Source organism: Haliotis asinina, chromosome 8 (genome assembly GCF_037392515.1).
Source record: "Haliotis asinina isolate JCU_RB_2024 chromosome 8, JCU_Hal_asi_v2, whole genome shotgun sequence".
In the NCBI taxonomy this organism is placed as follows: Eukaryota; Metazoa; Mollusca; class Gastropoda; order Lepetellida; family Haliotidae; genus Haliotis; species Haliotis asinina.
This window is the reverse complement of record NC_090287.1, coordinates 34,572,294-34,588,907: the sequence shown is the minus strand read 5'-3', so window position 1 is coordinate 34,588,907 and position 16,614 is coordinate 34,572,294. Positions and strand designations below refer to the sequence as shown.

General features: G+C 41.2%; 1 protein-coding gene and 1 pseudogene across 1 annotated transcript; both read right to left on the bottom strand.

Moving 5' to 3' along the window:
* Positions 1–2,578: 2,578 nt before the first annotated feature.
* Positions 2,579–3,940, bottom strand: LOC137295230 (lysosomal proton-coupled steroid conjugate and bile acid symporter SLC46A3-like; annotated as a pseudogene).
* A 1,893-nt stretch (positions 3,941–5,833) lies between these two features.
* LOC137295229 (lysosomal proton-coupled steroid conjugate and bile acid symporter SLC46A3-like) lies at positions 5,834–15,757 on the bottom strand. The gene is made up of 8 exons (XM_067826547.1): positions 15,043–15,757; positions 14,377–14,460; positions 13,281–13,437; positions 12,183–12,284; positions 8,304–9,484; positions 7,334–7,417; positions 6,645–6,801; positions 5,834–5,933 (listed from the first exon to the last, which is right to left on the bottom strand). Exons 1-8 carry the CDS (start codon positions 15,737–15,739, stop codon positions 5,834–5,836), a joined length of 2,562 nt encoding a protein of 853 aa, XP_067682648.1. The 5' UTR covers positions 15,740–15,757.
* Between the last annotated feature and the right edge of the window lie 857 nt (positions 15,758–16,614).

Sequence of the window (16,614 nt, the reverse complement as noted above, 5' to 3'; positions counted from 1 at the left end):
ACAAACTTGGCTTCACTGATGAGAGATTTGTGTAGAAATGGGCAATGTGCATTTTGTCCAAAGCTTCTTATTTGGAACAACACTCTCCTCAATTCTTTTCTCTTCAATTCAGCCCCAAAACTGATTTTTGTTTCTATTGCTGACAGTACTTAGTACAGAAGTACTTGCTGATATTGAAATTGATGGCTACAAACTGTTTTGAAGCACAGAGCCCTGGGTGAGAAACGCTCAGGGGGTATTGGTCTAGTAGTTAAAGACTGTTTCTCCAAATATATCTCTTTAGCGGAGATTTGGTCTTTGGTTAAAAATATTACCTTATCATATTCAGGGAAAGTTTTTTATATTAGTTCAAAATATGTACTCTAACATCAAATCAAGTATAGAGTTTAACTATGAAAAATTGGCATCTTTTCCAAGTTTCTCTGGAGTTCAACAGGGAGAAAATCTCTCCCCTTTATTGTTCTCTATCTTCATAAATGATTTAGAATTATGGTTAAAAACATTTCATTGTAATGGCGTTGATATATCCATTAATAACTATGATATGAATGTAAGACTGTTTCTCCAAATATATCTCTTTAGCGGAGATTTGGTCTTTGGTTAAAAATATTACCTTATGATACTGAGGGAAAGTTTTTTATATTAGTTCAAAATATGTACTCTTACATCAAATCTAGTAGAGTTTAACTATGAAAAATTGGCATCTTTTCCAAGTTTCTCTGGAGTTCGACAGGTTAAAGGAAAATCTCTCTCCTTTATAGTTCTCTATCTTCATAAATGATTTAGAATTATGGTTAAAAACATTTCATTGTAATGGCGTTGATATATCCATTAATAACTATGATATGTATGTAATCTACATACAGCTTCTGGTACTTTTATATGCAGACGACACCGTACTATTTGCTACCTCAGCAGCATCCCTGTAAAGATCCCTGGACCAGTTTCATGGGTATTGCCACATATGGAGACTGACTGTAAATAGTGATAAAACTAAAGTTGTTATTTTTGGAGGTGGAAAGTGTAGAGTAAATAAGCTATCGTTTCAGTATGGCAAAAAAGAAATTGAAATAGTATATAATTAAAACTACCTGGGGTTTAATTTTCACAAAAATAGAAAGGTATTAATGTACTAGCTACACAGGCAAAACATGTATGTTTTTGTTGTTGAAAATGGCAAGAAATAATGACTTACCACTAGACTGTGTACTTAAAGCGTTTGACATAATGATTTTACCTATCATGTTGCATGACTCTGAATTTTGGGGCCAAGGTAAAATTGATATACTTGAAACCGTTCATATAAACTTGCTTAAATATCTACACCAAACTACTTCTTATATGGTGAATTCGGAAGATATCCTATCAGTATCCATGTATCTAAAAGAATTATTAGTTATTGGCATAAACGTACTACGACCATGTCCCAATCCAAACTATCGCAGGCAATCTATAATCTCATGTCACTAGATAGTGTTGTAACTAATCATTCCCATCCTTGGCTTAAACTTGTTGAAAATATCTTAAACTCATGCGGACTTTGCAATTGTATATGTTCCCGAGTAATTTTAGTCGAACATGGTCGCTGAATATGGTAGAAGGTAGATTAAGAGATCATTTTTTTCAAGAATGAGGGAATAACATAGAAATGAGCTCTAAGGGACAATATTGTAAATATATTAAAATTTTACCCTCATTTGAAGCCTTTCTATAATTATTGCCCAAATATATTTATTTTCCATTATTAAAATTCAGAACTTCCAATCATTGACTACCAATTGAAACCGGGCGCTGGAATATTATTCCAAGAGAAAATAGAACCTGTAAATTATGTGACTCTCCAGCAATTGCAAATAAGTTTCACTATATTTTTCGCTGTCCAACCACATTATCGAAACACTGTATCGTATAAAATTTTGTTTACCTGTTTAGATTTTACTGTATAAAAAAACTTAGCAAAGTTTGTGAATGTTATCTCTTCTGCTATAAGAACTGTTAGGTAACAGACATGTCATATCATCAACTGATTTGTTATAACATATTGTCATACTCTGCCGCCATTTTGACTGCATGTAAAGATTGATGTATGTACCATGTACTCCCATACCACCATTGGTGGTCTTTGGAGAATAAATGAAGTTGAAGTTGAAGTGATGTATACAGAGAGCTTGGACAATGAGATCGTTGCATGTTGACTCCCAATTTGACACTGAAGACGTAATCGTGAATCAGTCCCTTAAACAACTAGACGTCAAACATCCAAGAAATATGTTCTAACTAAGGCCATATATAAAAATATTCTCCTTTCTCATCATGGTTTTTAAGAAAATTATGGGGCGGACTGTCTTATCATGGATTCCAGTTTGTTCTTTTGATAGAAGTATAGTTGGTTTATGACGAAACTTTTGCTAAATGAACACATGGTACCCATGTGTGAAATCGAACCGGATCTTCGCCGTGACGAGCAAACTCTTTAACCACAAGGCTTCCCCATCGCCTCACGATGAATAGGACAGAACATGTAGAGAATAGAACCGGCCTCCATTTGTCGAGTTAATGCTTTAATAAGTCGGCTACCTTATAACACATAGTACCCACCTAAGTACAACATCCAGTCCACGAAAGCAAGGCCTTGTATAATTTTAGATGGAGCTGCAGACATGAAGCCGATGATGCCAACTATACCATCTGTGGTACAGACGTGGATGATGACAGCGCTGCTGAAGTAGTAGACGCCGTCCTTCAGAGCACCGTACATTCCCAATCTGACAGAGTCCCAGCAAAATGGCGGACTCAACATGTACAAGTTCTCGATATTGACAGTGCCATACTGGTCTATCATCTTAAACAAGAAAAATGCTTACACTTATTGCTTACAGGTAATGATAAAAATGTTAAGACAGCGCAGATTCCTCCCATTCCGGCCATAACGATGAACACCGCACCTCTGAATGTGTCAACAGTGGAGCGATAGACTGACATGTATAAGGTCTGCGCCATCACGTCACACACACTCTCCACAGCCGCAATACTGGAGAACATAGAAGACGCTTACACAGATCCTGAATAGGGCACAGTTACCTGTGGACGTTTCTCTAAAATAAAAACGAAACACATTTTGTACTGCCGCAAGGGGAGAAATACAGGCCCTATTTCTTTTGAGCTTTTCTGGCAGCAAGGCTACCACGACTACGAGGTCCAGCATTGTCAAGGCAGCCATTCCCACTGACGGAAACAGAGAGCCATACATCTTTATCAAATACCCAGTGGCTATGCGTAGGGATACCTCAGCAATACCCTTGGCAGCATCCACAACAGCTAATGCCACGGTTCTCACTTTAGCCGGTGGAGTAATGTCTGCTGTGAATGCATACCCCGCTAGGTAGAAGGTGAAACTGGACCCACATAGTCCGTCAGCGTCGTACCCGATGAAGAAATAGCGAAGGTCCAGATTCCATACGATGGTAGCAACTGTCATGGAGTCTCTGGTCATTCTGCCCACTAGCATATTTATGAACAAGAAACGGCGCGTCCGAAGTAGTCTGAATAGGCACCGAGAAATTGGTTGGTGAAGATTCCAGGGATGCTTGTAACGAGAGTGAGCTGCATGTTGAGGTTGGTCGCATCTCTCTGGACTTCATCCTGGAGGTCAGAGTCCGCAGCGGTGTTGTTGACAACGCATTCACTGTGAGACGTCTTCCTTTCCGGAACGACGAGTTTGGAAAGTACTCTTGGCTGTATCGAAGGTACCGGTACTGGGACATGAGCGGACTGTGGATGGCAGAGGAACCGCCATGGAGGAACAGAACAGGATGAGGCTGACGAGGAGCAGACGTCCGACTTGGGTTTTCTGATGGTTTCCAGGAACAATGTTCTGGTCGCCGACATCTTTAATGAGTGGTTCTGTCTCGCGTCCATGGTGGATGTTGTCGTCTAACATCTCTTATTGTGAATCTGATACGTGTTATCAACTGACATCTGTCCGAGACAGATAAAAGTACCTGTCAGTTCCAGTACACATTACCTAATGACCTGGCCCGTTGTGCGACACATTCAACTGACGAGATGGCACTCCGGGATGTACACACTATGCAATGATAACATAATGGGTCTACAGAGCGAGATGGGATTTCAAGTGGATGGGTCAGTATGGCTTTAGCAATGTTCATGCAATAGGCGGGGCACACCTAAAATGGGTTTCACACATTGTGGAATCCCATGTGGGGAATCGATCCACGATCCTTGTCGTGACAAGTAAACGCTTCTTTAACCACTAGGATATCCCCCCATCCGATGACATTCAAAGCCAGGATTTTGAACTCCGAAGAACTCTGATATATGGTCCTCTTCAAAATTCACACATGATAACCGTATAAGCGATACCCAGGATCAATACCTATTCTGGATTTTAAGAATAAAAAAAAACGATAGTATGGAAACTGTTTATTACAACTGAAGCGAAGTAGCAAAGTACATTCAACACCGTACTTAACACAAGTATTTAACACAGTTAACATCGTTATGTACAAAAAGTTAGCAGGAAGGAGTATACATAGGTTCTTGTTTTATGAGATACTGTATCTATCTTTTGACTTGGGTCGCTCATTCGAGGAATTTCGTCGTGCATTTGCTTTTGTGTGATGTTTGAAAATACACTCCAGTGCGGCAGCTAGTGCTCAAGTAACCTTAACGTTGCGTTTGTTTTGTTGATACACAGACTTAAAACTTTAGATACAGCATTTGGGGATGGGATTTGGGATTGTCTCAACATGTTAATATAGTGTGCTTATAATATGTGACGATCACTACACATACTAATACTTTACTGCTTCATGTACACTAAGCGGGTATTGTTTTGCGATGCTTTTAGAAATATCACGACTGGCGACACCAGAAATAGGCTTCACACTTGGCACCCATATGGGTCGAACCCGGATCTCCGGCGTGAGAAGCGAATACTTTACCACCGGGCTACCTCAACGACCCACTTCATGTACATGAAGTGGGTCATGAAGTGATACAGTCAGTTAGAGTCAGTTACAATACTGAACAGGTTCCTTGTATTCAAGGTAATGCAGCACAGGGAATCACTACCGTACTAACGGACCACCTGTGCCTCGTTGACGGAAGAAACTACAGCAAACTACTGCTACATCGCACTGACGGATATAACGAATTGTTGGTTTTGTCCCGGCCACTTACAGTATACAGTGGAAGCTGTCTTAACCGGCACTCATTGCGACTAAAGAAACAATCCGTATGTGTACTACCGAGTGTAAAAGCAAAGTCGATGCTCCCGTACGTAAACTAACACACTATGTTTCTCGGTTAAAATGTAACACGCTGTGTTTCTCGGTTAAATGGCATATTCGATGCTACGCTACTCAGTTGTAAAGCTCGATCTGATATGAAAGAAGCTGCCAATATACTGTTCAAATTGTAGGAACTTTAAAACTGCGCCGTCTATCAGTTGTATTCCTCCGATATAACAAGCGTCAGTCTGATTCCAATTATTCGAATGAGTGAGTAAGTTTGGTTTAACGCCTCTTTTGATGTCAGCAATATCACGGCTGAAGACACAAGGAGTAGGCTTCGCACATTGTATCCATGTGGGGAATCGAACCCGGGTCTTCGACGTGACGAGCGAACGCTTTCATCACATGTGTACCACACCGCAACAAACATTCGAGTCTCCCGTTGTTATATTGTTATTGTTTTTCATAATTCATCGTTCAATGCAATAACATTTGCTCCTATTCGTTAAATACACAGTTACAAGCACCATACTTATAATATACTGTTAAGGTCACAGGTAAGTTACGTCATGATGACGTCATGGTTGCCTGCTGGGTGACTTCATTTCGACCTTGGCCGAAGGCTCGACAACAGACTCTGTTTCTTTGGCGTCTCCCTTGGTCAAATGGAGGAATGCACTGCCAATATAAACAAACGCGTTACACATAGTGCCAGAATACACAGATAAGGTTTTTCTGTGGTGCTTGGTCTCGTGAAAATATACGTCAAAACCTTTTAATGCCACCATCCATGCTTGATAAATAACCAACTATGCGTTTTTGCCTTTTTTTAATTTTGATTTCAGATGAATATTAAGAAGCCTCGTAAATGTACGATACACAGCCACTGTATTACAAGCTAGTCCTCATAGAACAAGTCAAACTAACATTTAGTCTCTGAAATAAACATAGTATATAGAACAAACTGTGCCAGAATAAATAATCAGACCACAAAATAAAAAAAACAGCTGAGAGACCCTCTTCAGTTTCAGTCTTACGAACATCAGGGATATCTACACTTGCCACATATTCTAGATTTGCACGGGCTTTTTTAAAGATATCTGTTTCAGGGTCTGTATGGCAGACTAAAACGCATATGTCATGAAACAAATACGGCACACTGAATCCTCCAAAAGTCTTTCTCATCTTTATTTCTTGTCCACACCAAATTAAAGTATATTAGTAATGTCCGAGAGACTATTGAAATGCCGACTTTCGGTAAATCGCTTGAGACTAGATGCATGTCATTAGGTAGTAGATAGATAAATGCTTACACTTATTGCTTACAGGTAATGATAAAAGTGTTAAGAAAGTATTTTGTAGTCATCCATAGATGTTAATAGGTCTCACATAATAAAGACAGCGCAGATTCCTCCTATTCCGGCCATAACGATGAAGACTGCACCTCTGAATGTGTCAACAGTGGAGCGATAGACTGACATGTATAAGGTCTGCGTCACCACGCCACACACACTCTCCGCGGCAGCAATACTGGAGAACATAGCACCTGCAACACAGAACATTGCATAGCACTTGCAACAACATGGAAATATCTTGTGAAACTGTTTCCGGCATTAGACAGCTTTGCTCAAAAACGCAATTTCCTAGAACGCGTGTCGCACGTGCAATCGTGTCTTTTCGAGTAAGACGTGTTTTAGTATTTTAACATCTGTGTTGCATGTTATGTCGGCATGGCGACTAAGGTCTATCTCAGGTCATCATTCCACGAAGGCGGTAAAATACGTTGATGTACAAAAGAAAGTGCAAGCATGCCTGGAGTAAATTACTTAGTTAATTAGTGCACACACAGATAATGGATGTTTCATTCACTTCATATTTGTATCACTAATGGAGCACATGCTGCTATGACATTCGTGTTGATATGTGGATTCAAATACACTTCATTCCTGTGCGCAATGACCATAAAGCGTTCTCTTGCCACACGGAAGACCATTGATCGATTAGTGGGTACAATCTACGAGACACTCCGGAGTGATATTGCAGGAATATTGTGTCAGGAAGCATAAAAGCATTCTCACCTTGTTTAGTGGGGGATGTCATCTTCGACATGACAGAACGAGCTATAGGGACGATGGAGAATGATAACAGGCCGATCAGAGGTACTGCAAAAAATTCAAATGTGTGGAATAAGACGTGAAGTCTTTCGTCAAAGCCAATGGGTATTTTAATAAATACGATTGATGTCATGTGAAAACTAAAGACGAAAAAAGTATGATTTGTGTTACTCATGGCAGTATTAGCCTCTACATTTAGGAATTCAAGACAAGATTCCAGACAAATACAAAATAGAAAAATACACATGTGGTGGATTTAAATATCCACACGCGGAGGAGGGTGTGAAGTCATGTTATTGGGAACACGTTCGCCATCTAATTCGATAGGTAGCGTAGTGAAATACCAGAAATAGTCAAGTGGTTAAACACCTATTTCTGCATGATCCTGACCTGTGATATTGCAGAGACATCGTTAAAAGTGGCATAAAGCAGTGTTCACTTGGTACTTTAGTTTTCGCTTTCTTTAACTTCACGTCAGCCAAAAAGGAGGAGGATGAAACCAAGAAGGAACTGAAAGCATATTACCCGTGTAGGGAATTCAACTTGAGTAGTTAGTAAAAGCCGAGAAACCATTTTCATAAACATATCCACAGCCATAAAACAGCCATAAACAGCCTTTCTACGATTAAATTTTGATGGATGTGCTATAGGGCTACGGATCACAAACACATGCAAAGGTATGTCAAGTAGGCACAAATTCTTCAAATCGAAAAAGGTACCTGCAAAATAGTTGCTGATCAGTTCAACATCAGGAGTGAAACTGTCACGTTGTAAAATTGTCTTACGAAACAAACCGTCCCTGTGTTGTTTATAAATGAAATATTAATGGTTAATTGTTGACACCTACAGAACCTGATCATAAGTGACTGATTTATATGTAGTTGAGCTCAATAACTGTTAACTGGAGACATATGAAAAACCTCTACAAACTCACCCGAATACATCATCCAATCGTTGAAGGCCAGTGCCTCCATCACCACCGATGCTGCGCCGAAAGCTAATCCCAACAACGCAATTGTCATGTCCCGAATGCACAGTTGTAAAAGTTTGATTCCAAACAGGCTACTCAAAACAGAGAAGGACAATCTGATAGCGCCGTAGTAGCCGATTTTCAAAGAGCTCCAACAAAACGGCTCGTCTAATTGATACAGGGTATCCATGTTTGCCCGTCCATAATTTCGGAACATTCCCAGAAAGAATATAAGCAATGCTAGTATATACAAAGCTCGCTGTTTACCAGAACCTTGTGTGGTAAAGAAACCCAAAACCTTCTTGATGTGTGGCAGAGGAGACCATTGTTTTTCCACCTTCTTGGTCATTGTTTCTGGTAGGATTGTAAATATTAAGATCAGTGGAATAGTAAGGACTGCTGTAATCATTATGGCAGCATAAAAATAACTGACTTTATCTAGGATAAATCCCACGGCCAACTGACCAACAGACCCAGCTACTGCAAAGAAACCCTCCACAATAGCTATCATAACAGTGCGTTTCTTCCCAGGCACCGTGACGTCTGCAGTGTACGCAAATACACCCAAGAGATACCCGTTAGAAGACCCAGAGAGACCCTCCAAAACGCAGCCCAAAAAGAGCCAGTTAAGGGAAAGCCGGAACCACATGACAAGACAGAGAACTGCTCCTTTTAGAGCCGCCCCTAGGTTTGGCATGAAGAATAGGACTCTTCTTCCAAGGAAGTCGGAATAGGATCCAATAACCAGGTTCACAAAGATGGAAATAATGGTTCCGGAGATGGTTAAGTACAGCAGCATGTCCGCCGAATGTTGCTGGATCTTGACCCCAATCGGATTATCGTCGTTGCTTTTATTCCTCCTGCAGGTGTTCTCAGTGCCGATGCTGATGTTTGTGTTGTTGGTGTAGGACTCGGCTATCCGTTTTCTCACCAACTGAGTCATAACTGGCGTCATGGCCAAAACACCTGACATATAGAGTACCGCAACCATCCCACACGCCACCATGGCCCTCAACAAGGACACATTCTTGGTATTAACACCACCATCATCATCATCATCCTTTTGGATACTGTATCCGATAGAGCTACCGTCTTTTCCCATCCTGCTCGTGTTCCACGCACACTGCAATGATGCTTCAGTCACCCTATGGAAACAATCACAAGACCGTACGTAATCACATGAGTAAAGCGTTGATAACAACAATTAAGTACACCACTGAAACGATCACGAGAAAGGATGATAGTAGTTTAGTAATGCATGCTATCTGTCCGCATGTGTTTGCATACTTATCGGGGCAAGTCAATGGTAGAGTGTATGATAAACGAGCGTAACGTCCACGTCAAGCGGGGTCAGTATCTTCCGTTCCAGATAGAGTCTAATACCTGGATTGACCATTGACCGTTATTAGGTTTCCTATGTTTCCGAGCTTTATCTTCGTGTTTCGATAAAAACAATGTCTTCAATTAATATTCATGAACTAACCAATAGTCTGATAAAGGATGATGTGCGGCATTGAAAACTAACAAGCAAAACAAATAACAACTAATAAACTCTACAAACATATTTTCGTCGTAACATGTGTATAAATCCATTATCATGATGCACCATTGTACTGTCATTGTTGTAACACAGAAAACACATTTTCGGTTTGTTCATCTCATTGTGAAACTGATAGAGTTTCTTCTGACTGTTGAGTCTGACGTGGAACATTCTTGGACGTCGATGTCTTTTCACAAGTCATGAACGTAGACACTATGGTTTGAAAACAATTTCTTCTTTATCTTTACTTATTACTTTACAGATGTTATAGTTAGCCTGGTGATGTGAAGTGGGAAATAGAATATCATTTTACAATAAACGAGATCCCAAGAGTGTAGAAACCAGGTACGTATCCCATGAGCTTTGAGCCCAGGAGTATTTCACAAAGAGCGTTGAACATAAGTATGGTTCCAAAGAGTGTTGAACCCAGGTACGGTTCGGAAGAGCGCTGGACCCAAGTATCGTTGCCAAGGTCATTGAACCTGGGTTACGTTCACAAGATCGTTAAACCCAGGTACATATCCCAAGCGTGTAGAACCCGAGTACAGTTCCTAAAATCGATGAACCCAGGTAGGACTCCCAAGAGCTTTGAAACCAAGTACGGGTCAGAGGACTGAACACAGGTGCGGTTCCAAACAGCGTTGAACCCAGGAACAGTTCTCAAGAGCGTTGAAACGAGTTACTGTTGCCCAAAACGTTGAACTCGGGTATAGTTCCCGAGAGCATCGAACTCAGATACTATTCCTAAGATCTTTAATACAAGGTAAGTTCTCAAGAGCGTTAAACCACAAAACAGTTGCCAAGAGCGTTGAGTCTAGCCACAGTTCTCTAGAGCGTTGAGCCTAGCTACAGTTGCCAAAAGCACTGAGCCTAGCTACAGTTGCCAAGAGCGTTGAGCCTAGCTACAGTTGCCAAGAGCGCTGAGCCTAGCTACAGTTGCCAATGGCGTTGAGCCTAGCTACAGATCTCAAGACCATTGGACCTAACTGCGGTTCCCAAGAGCTTTAAACCTAAGTGGGGTTTCTTTGTACAGTAACAGGTTGAGCACAGGTTATGTGTATGTATTACTGACTGTACCGCAGTGTCCATACCTTGTAACTGCGAGGTCATCACAGGTGAAACCGTTGAAGTCATTGTGAACACGTAAACAACTGGAGTTATTCTTTATTGTGGAATGCGTGAATAACACACACACACACATACACATACACGCGCGCGTACACACACACACACACACACACACACACACATGTTAATTTCATGAAACCGGCATCGAAATATACCGTATGTGTCGTTATATTCAACAGTAAACTATACAGATGTGTGTAAATCACTTCAAAGGAACATTCAATACTGAAACCATCATAAAAGAATACAGATGTGTCTAAATAGATACATTGTTAACATTCCGATGTGTCTAGATCGATTCATTTTTGGTTTGTAAAATCTCGGGACAAATTGTTTCTCCCAAGGAAATTTATGGTTTACCTTGCCATTCATTAATACTTGAGTTAACAGCTTACGACACAGCAACAATTTTGTCATTGATGCAAAGTGCCTTAATAATGTATCAAAGTGTACTTATATTTAGGGCGTACACCTTCTTAGTAAATACAACCTCCTATGCCTTTTGGACATTAAATCTAATCCTGGACTCAATCCTATGAGCACATTGGGACGTTACTATTGGTACGAGACTCAGCGATATTATAAATGTATTACATCCACATGATTATAAACAGATCACCCAGCTGTAGTGGTCAGGCGGTCAAGCTCAACAACTTGGTCGACTGCATGTAATCGGACCCCGATCACTAACGTAATTCTCTGGATTGTGTGATCCAGATGCGCTGTTATTTACAGCTCAAGGTTACATAGCTGGAACACTGGTGAGCAGTATCGTTAGCAAACCCAAACAACAACAATAATAAAAAAGCTCCAAAGAAACACGTCAGTGCCTAGTGGAAAGATTTGCTAGCCGTTTGGGTTTTACACTAAAACATCTACAGTGCTGATCTTTGTCTTTACCGGTATGGTCGGTTAATGATAAAAGTGTTCTTTTGTCTCACGAAAGCAACGCGTCCGAATCGCAAGGCACATATGCCGCCATACTGGTGGTATATTTTCACGAATGTTCAAAATGATAGAAGAAATACGTCATTTCAGCTCCAGAAATATGACCCAGAAAACGGTTTTATATTAATGAGATCTTCACTAACTTCTCCACGCACAGTTGCCTTGGGCATGTGCATGTGTCTCAGTTTCATCTATTGCTTGTCGTGTCTGTACACGTATGTACGGACGATGACGTTGTCTCCTTATTCACAGTCACGTCTTCGCTGGGTGGAGGAACTGTCACCTCGTAGACAAGGTCCCCGCTGTCCCGAGAGATGCAGAGGAAGACCCTACAACATACAGAATTATATATGTCAGCTGCAAGTTAGAAACCTGAAGGTTTCGTTTCACCATGTACTATGTGTGAAGATGAATATTCAGTTTAAATAAGTTGTTTGAAATAATTAAGACAGGGAGTGTGGTTTTAGGCCGCTTTTAGCAATATTTAGCACTATCACGGCGGGACCGTATGGTTAGGGTTAAGCTACGTTAGGGTGCACTTTGCCTTCAAGCTAAATAATTAAGGGTATGCACAATTTATGTCCACAAATACAACATTTAACATGCGGAAACTCCAGTATTTGAGTAGAACATTCCCCATCCCCAGGCATGTAATTACATTCAGTTGTTATTCGAGAGGTGTGACCAATCGGAGGCCTTGCAACCGCGTGTGAGAAGGCAGGGGTTCAGACCAATGAAAACTCACCTTATATCAGCAGTGTGAGCATACAGCGAACAGACCCCAGGTAAGGCGGTCAGGTTGGGTCATTTGGCTTATTGTTTGCATGTCATCGTATTCTCAACGCATTAATACTTACCTCATAAGGTCAATAAGGCTGAGGCCTCGTTCTAGCGAGGGGGAAGATTGAGGGTATTCATACCAATGTAAACTCGCCTTTGCCCCGAGGAGATACAGAGAAAAGATTCCAGCAACTTAGTGACTTACTCGCGAGGTCAAGCTCGGTGACGTGGTTAATTTCATGGTATCGTATTCTCAAGTAAATAAAATTTAGTCATAATGTTAGTGTTCTGGCACTGGTTTGCTCAGAGTGTAATCATCATGTAATTTCCCATTCTCCACACTTCATTACACGTATAACCTAGGACCACATATTATACAATTCCATTGTGGGCCTCGTCTTATACGAGCTATTGCAAACTAACGATTTTGCCAAAATATTATTCATACAACTCCGTAGAAAGCGTTTGCAGTACTGATGATGTACGTTAGCGTAATATCGCACAGTTTGCAGTTTCCGGAGGTATATATAACATGTGATACTTACACGATCAATCCAGCAGTGAGAACTCCAAACCCTGCCATCATTATGAATACGGCCCCTCTGAACACCCCTACAGTACTCTGATACACGGCGTTGTAGAGAGTGTTGGACATGGTGTTGCAGATTGTTTCCATGGCAGCAATACTAGAGAATAAAGCACCTGTAAACAAAGAAGATCGGAGATATGAATGGAAGAGCGTTTCATATTTATATTCAGGAAAATATGGATATTGCACACTTGTGCAAAGAAAATTGGAAACACGAATAGAAGAGCGTTTCATATTTGTATTCAGGACAAAACAGATATTTCACATCTATGCAAAGGAAATTGTAAACATGGAAAATCATTTCATATTTATACTCAGTTAAAGAATATAGCACCTTATGAAATCGGAAACATCAATGGAAGAGCATATTTATGTTCAGTAATAGGATGTAACACATTTAAACAAAGACAATCGGTGAGTGATGAGTGAACTGGTGTGGTTTTGAGCCACTTTCAGCAGTCAGAATTCCATCTGGTAATAATAAGCTTCACACATTGAATCCAGGTGGAGATTCGAGCACTGGTCTTAGACGTGACAAGCGACCACAAGGCTATCCCACCGCCCCGAAACATCAATGGAAGAGCGTTTCATATTTATGTTCAATTTTAGAGTAAGGCATGATTAGACAAAGAGAATAGGAAACATCAAGAGGAGCGAGTGAGTGAGTGAGTGAGTTTAGTTTTACGCCGCACTCAGCAATATTCCAGCCATATGGAGGCGGTCTGTAAATAATCGAATCTGGACCAGACAATCCAGTGATCAACAGCAGGAGCCGAATCTGATCTGATGTGCGCAATTGGGACCCGATGATATGTGTGAACCAAGTCAGCGAGCGTGACCACCTGATCCCGTTAGTCGCCTCTTACAAGCAGAGGCGCCTTTTACGGCAAGCATGGGTTGCTGAAGGCCTATTCTACCCCGGACCTTCACAGGTCTGAAGAGGAATATCACATATATGTTGACATATCGTTCGAAAAAACGATCAGAATTTTGCATACTTAGGTACCTACATTTTTAGGTTCTCATCATTGCAAACCACTAGACAAACATACCTTGTTCCAGTGGAGATGTCATTTTGGACATGGTTGCCCTGGCGACAGGAACTACATTGAAGGCTATGAGCCCTATCACTGGCACTGAAACAAGGAAATGGTTCATAGTATCTTGTCAACGTGAAGAAATAAAGTTGGATAATTCGTTATTTCCATCACATCTTGAACACATGACTGTTTATGGGGCATGTCACTGGTCAGACTGACCCATGTATCACGGTCAGTTGTCTCCATTCGCTCCATTGGCTTCCACTGACTATGTCAACCAGATTCACTATACAGAACGTTACAGTTAATATGAAATAATTATAAATATTTTACCCCATGTTTGTTACTGAAGATGTGATATACATTTGACCAGTGTCAGCTTAGGCAGCTGAGTTTTGTTCAAACTTGCCTCTGTTCACCCAGTACAAAATGGGTACCCGGTTGGATTAAGACATGTGACTACAGCCTTCTAACCATCTAACCGGTCTAACCGGCAGCTTGGGTTATCCAGGGTAATAATAATCAGATTCTGATTATGGCGTTCAGTGAGCAACTTGTCCAACAGATACTAGGCACCATATAAATTATTATTTTATTATTATCGTTAAAGATTAACGGAGATTTGTGTCTATGCTTTATAGGTTATGGTGATGGATCAGAAACTCTTTAAGTACCTACCCGAATATAGCATCCAGTCGTTGAAAGCCAGTCCCTCCATCACGAAGGATGCTGCTCCGAACGCCAGTCCAATCAAGGCAATTGTCATATCCCGGAAGCAAGGCTGGAGAAGCTTCAACCCAACAACACTACATGCGACAGTGATGGTCAGTTTGATCGCACCATAGTAACCGATTTTCAAGGGGCTCCAACAAAACGGCTTGTCTAATTGATAGAGAGTTTCCACTGAAGTCCGACCCAGATTGACAATCACTCCAAAGTAAAATATGAGCAACGACAGTATATACATAGCCCGCTGTTTGCCTGATCCACGGGTGAAGAAGAATCCAAAAACCTTCTTGATATGTGGCAGCGGTGACCACTGTTTCTCCATTCTGTGGGTCATAGTTTCAGGCAGAACTGTTACGACCACGAGAAGTGCGATACCAAAAATGGCAGCAACCATTATGGCAGCGTACAGGTAACTTACATCTTCAATGATAAAACCAACAGCCAGTTGTCCAACTGCTCCGGCAACAGCTAAAATACCCTCCATGAGAGCTATCATGACAGTTCGCTTCCTCCCAGGGGTTGTGACGTCGGCAGTGTATGCAAATACGGCTAATAGAAAGGCCGTAAATCCGCCGGTACATCCTTCCAAAATGTACGCAAGGTAGGCCCAATTAAGAGGCATGTTGAAGCCAATGATGAAGCACATGAAAGTTGCCTTCAGGGTTGCTCCAAAGGTAGGTACAAAAAACAGGAATCGTCTGCCAAGAAAATCAGAGTACGACCCAAGAAGGAGGTTGACAAAGACTGAGATAATCGAACCTGGCAGTGTAATAAATAGCAACATTTCTGACGCCTCCTCTTGGATTTTGATTCCAAGTCGCACGTTGTCGTCACTGTTATTTCTTTTGCAGACGTCAACAGCGTCGACGCTGCCGTTGGTGTTGTTAGTGTAACTGTCAGCAACTCTGACACGTATATACTGGCTGAGGAGCGGGACGAGGGAGATTAAGCCAGACATATAGAGAACCATCATTACCCCACACAAAATCATGGCCTTCAGGAACGACTTGGGCTTTGGGTCCACCTCCCCAAGGAGCGGTTCCTGTTCTTCCTCCTTCGACATTGTTGTGGACAATACTGTATCACAGTTTTTTCAGTCCTCCTGAAACATAGTCATAGGAACTTAGATAGCGCTGGTGCTCTGCGAGAGAGCATATGACAGCTGCTTGTCAGAGAGTTGTCTTCACAGTTTTAGAGGTCATTGTGTGAACCGATCTTCCTTGTGCGTAGGTAGGCGTGTTGAGAGTGTCGCGTGATGTTGAGTTTGGTTGACGGTATGATCAGTATCAGTGTATAAGCTCGTATCAACCTCTCACTTCACTCGTTCACCGATTAATACGGTTCTGTGGTCTGCAATTACATATTTAACCAGGACAAAACCGACCTGTCATTAACATGGATTAGTAAGTACATTAGACTGTGTAGATACAGATATAGCTGGAATAATGCCCAAAGCGATGTATCGAACAATAAACAAAAAAGACTTACAATTGATAATGGCGTGAAGTCCACGTCTGATTT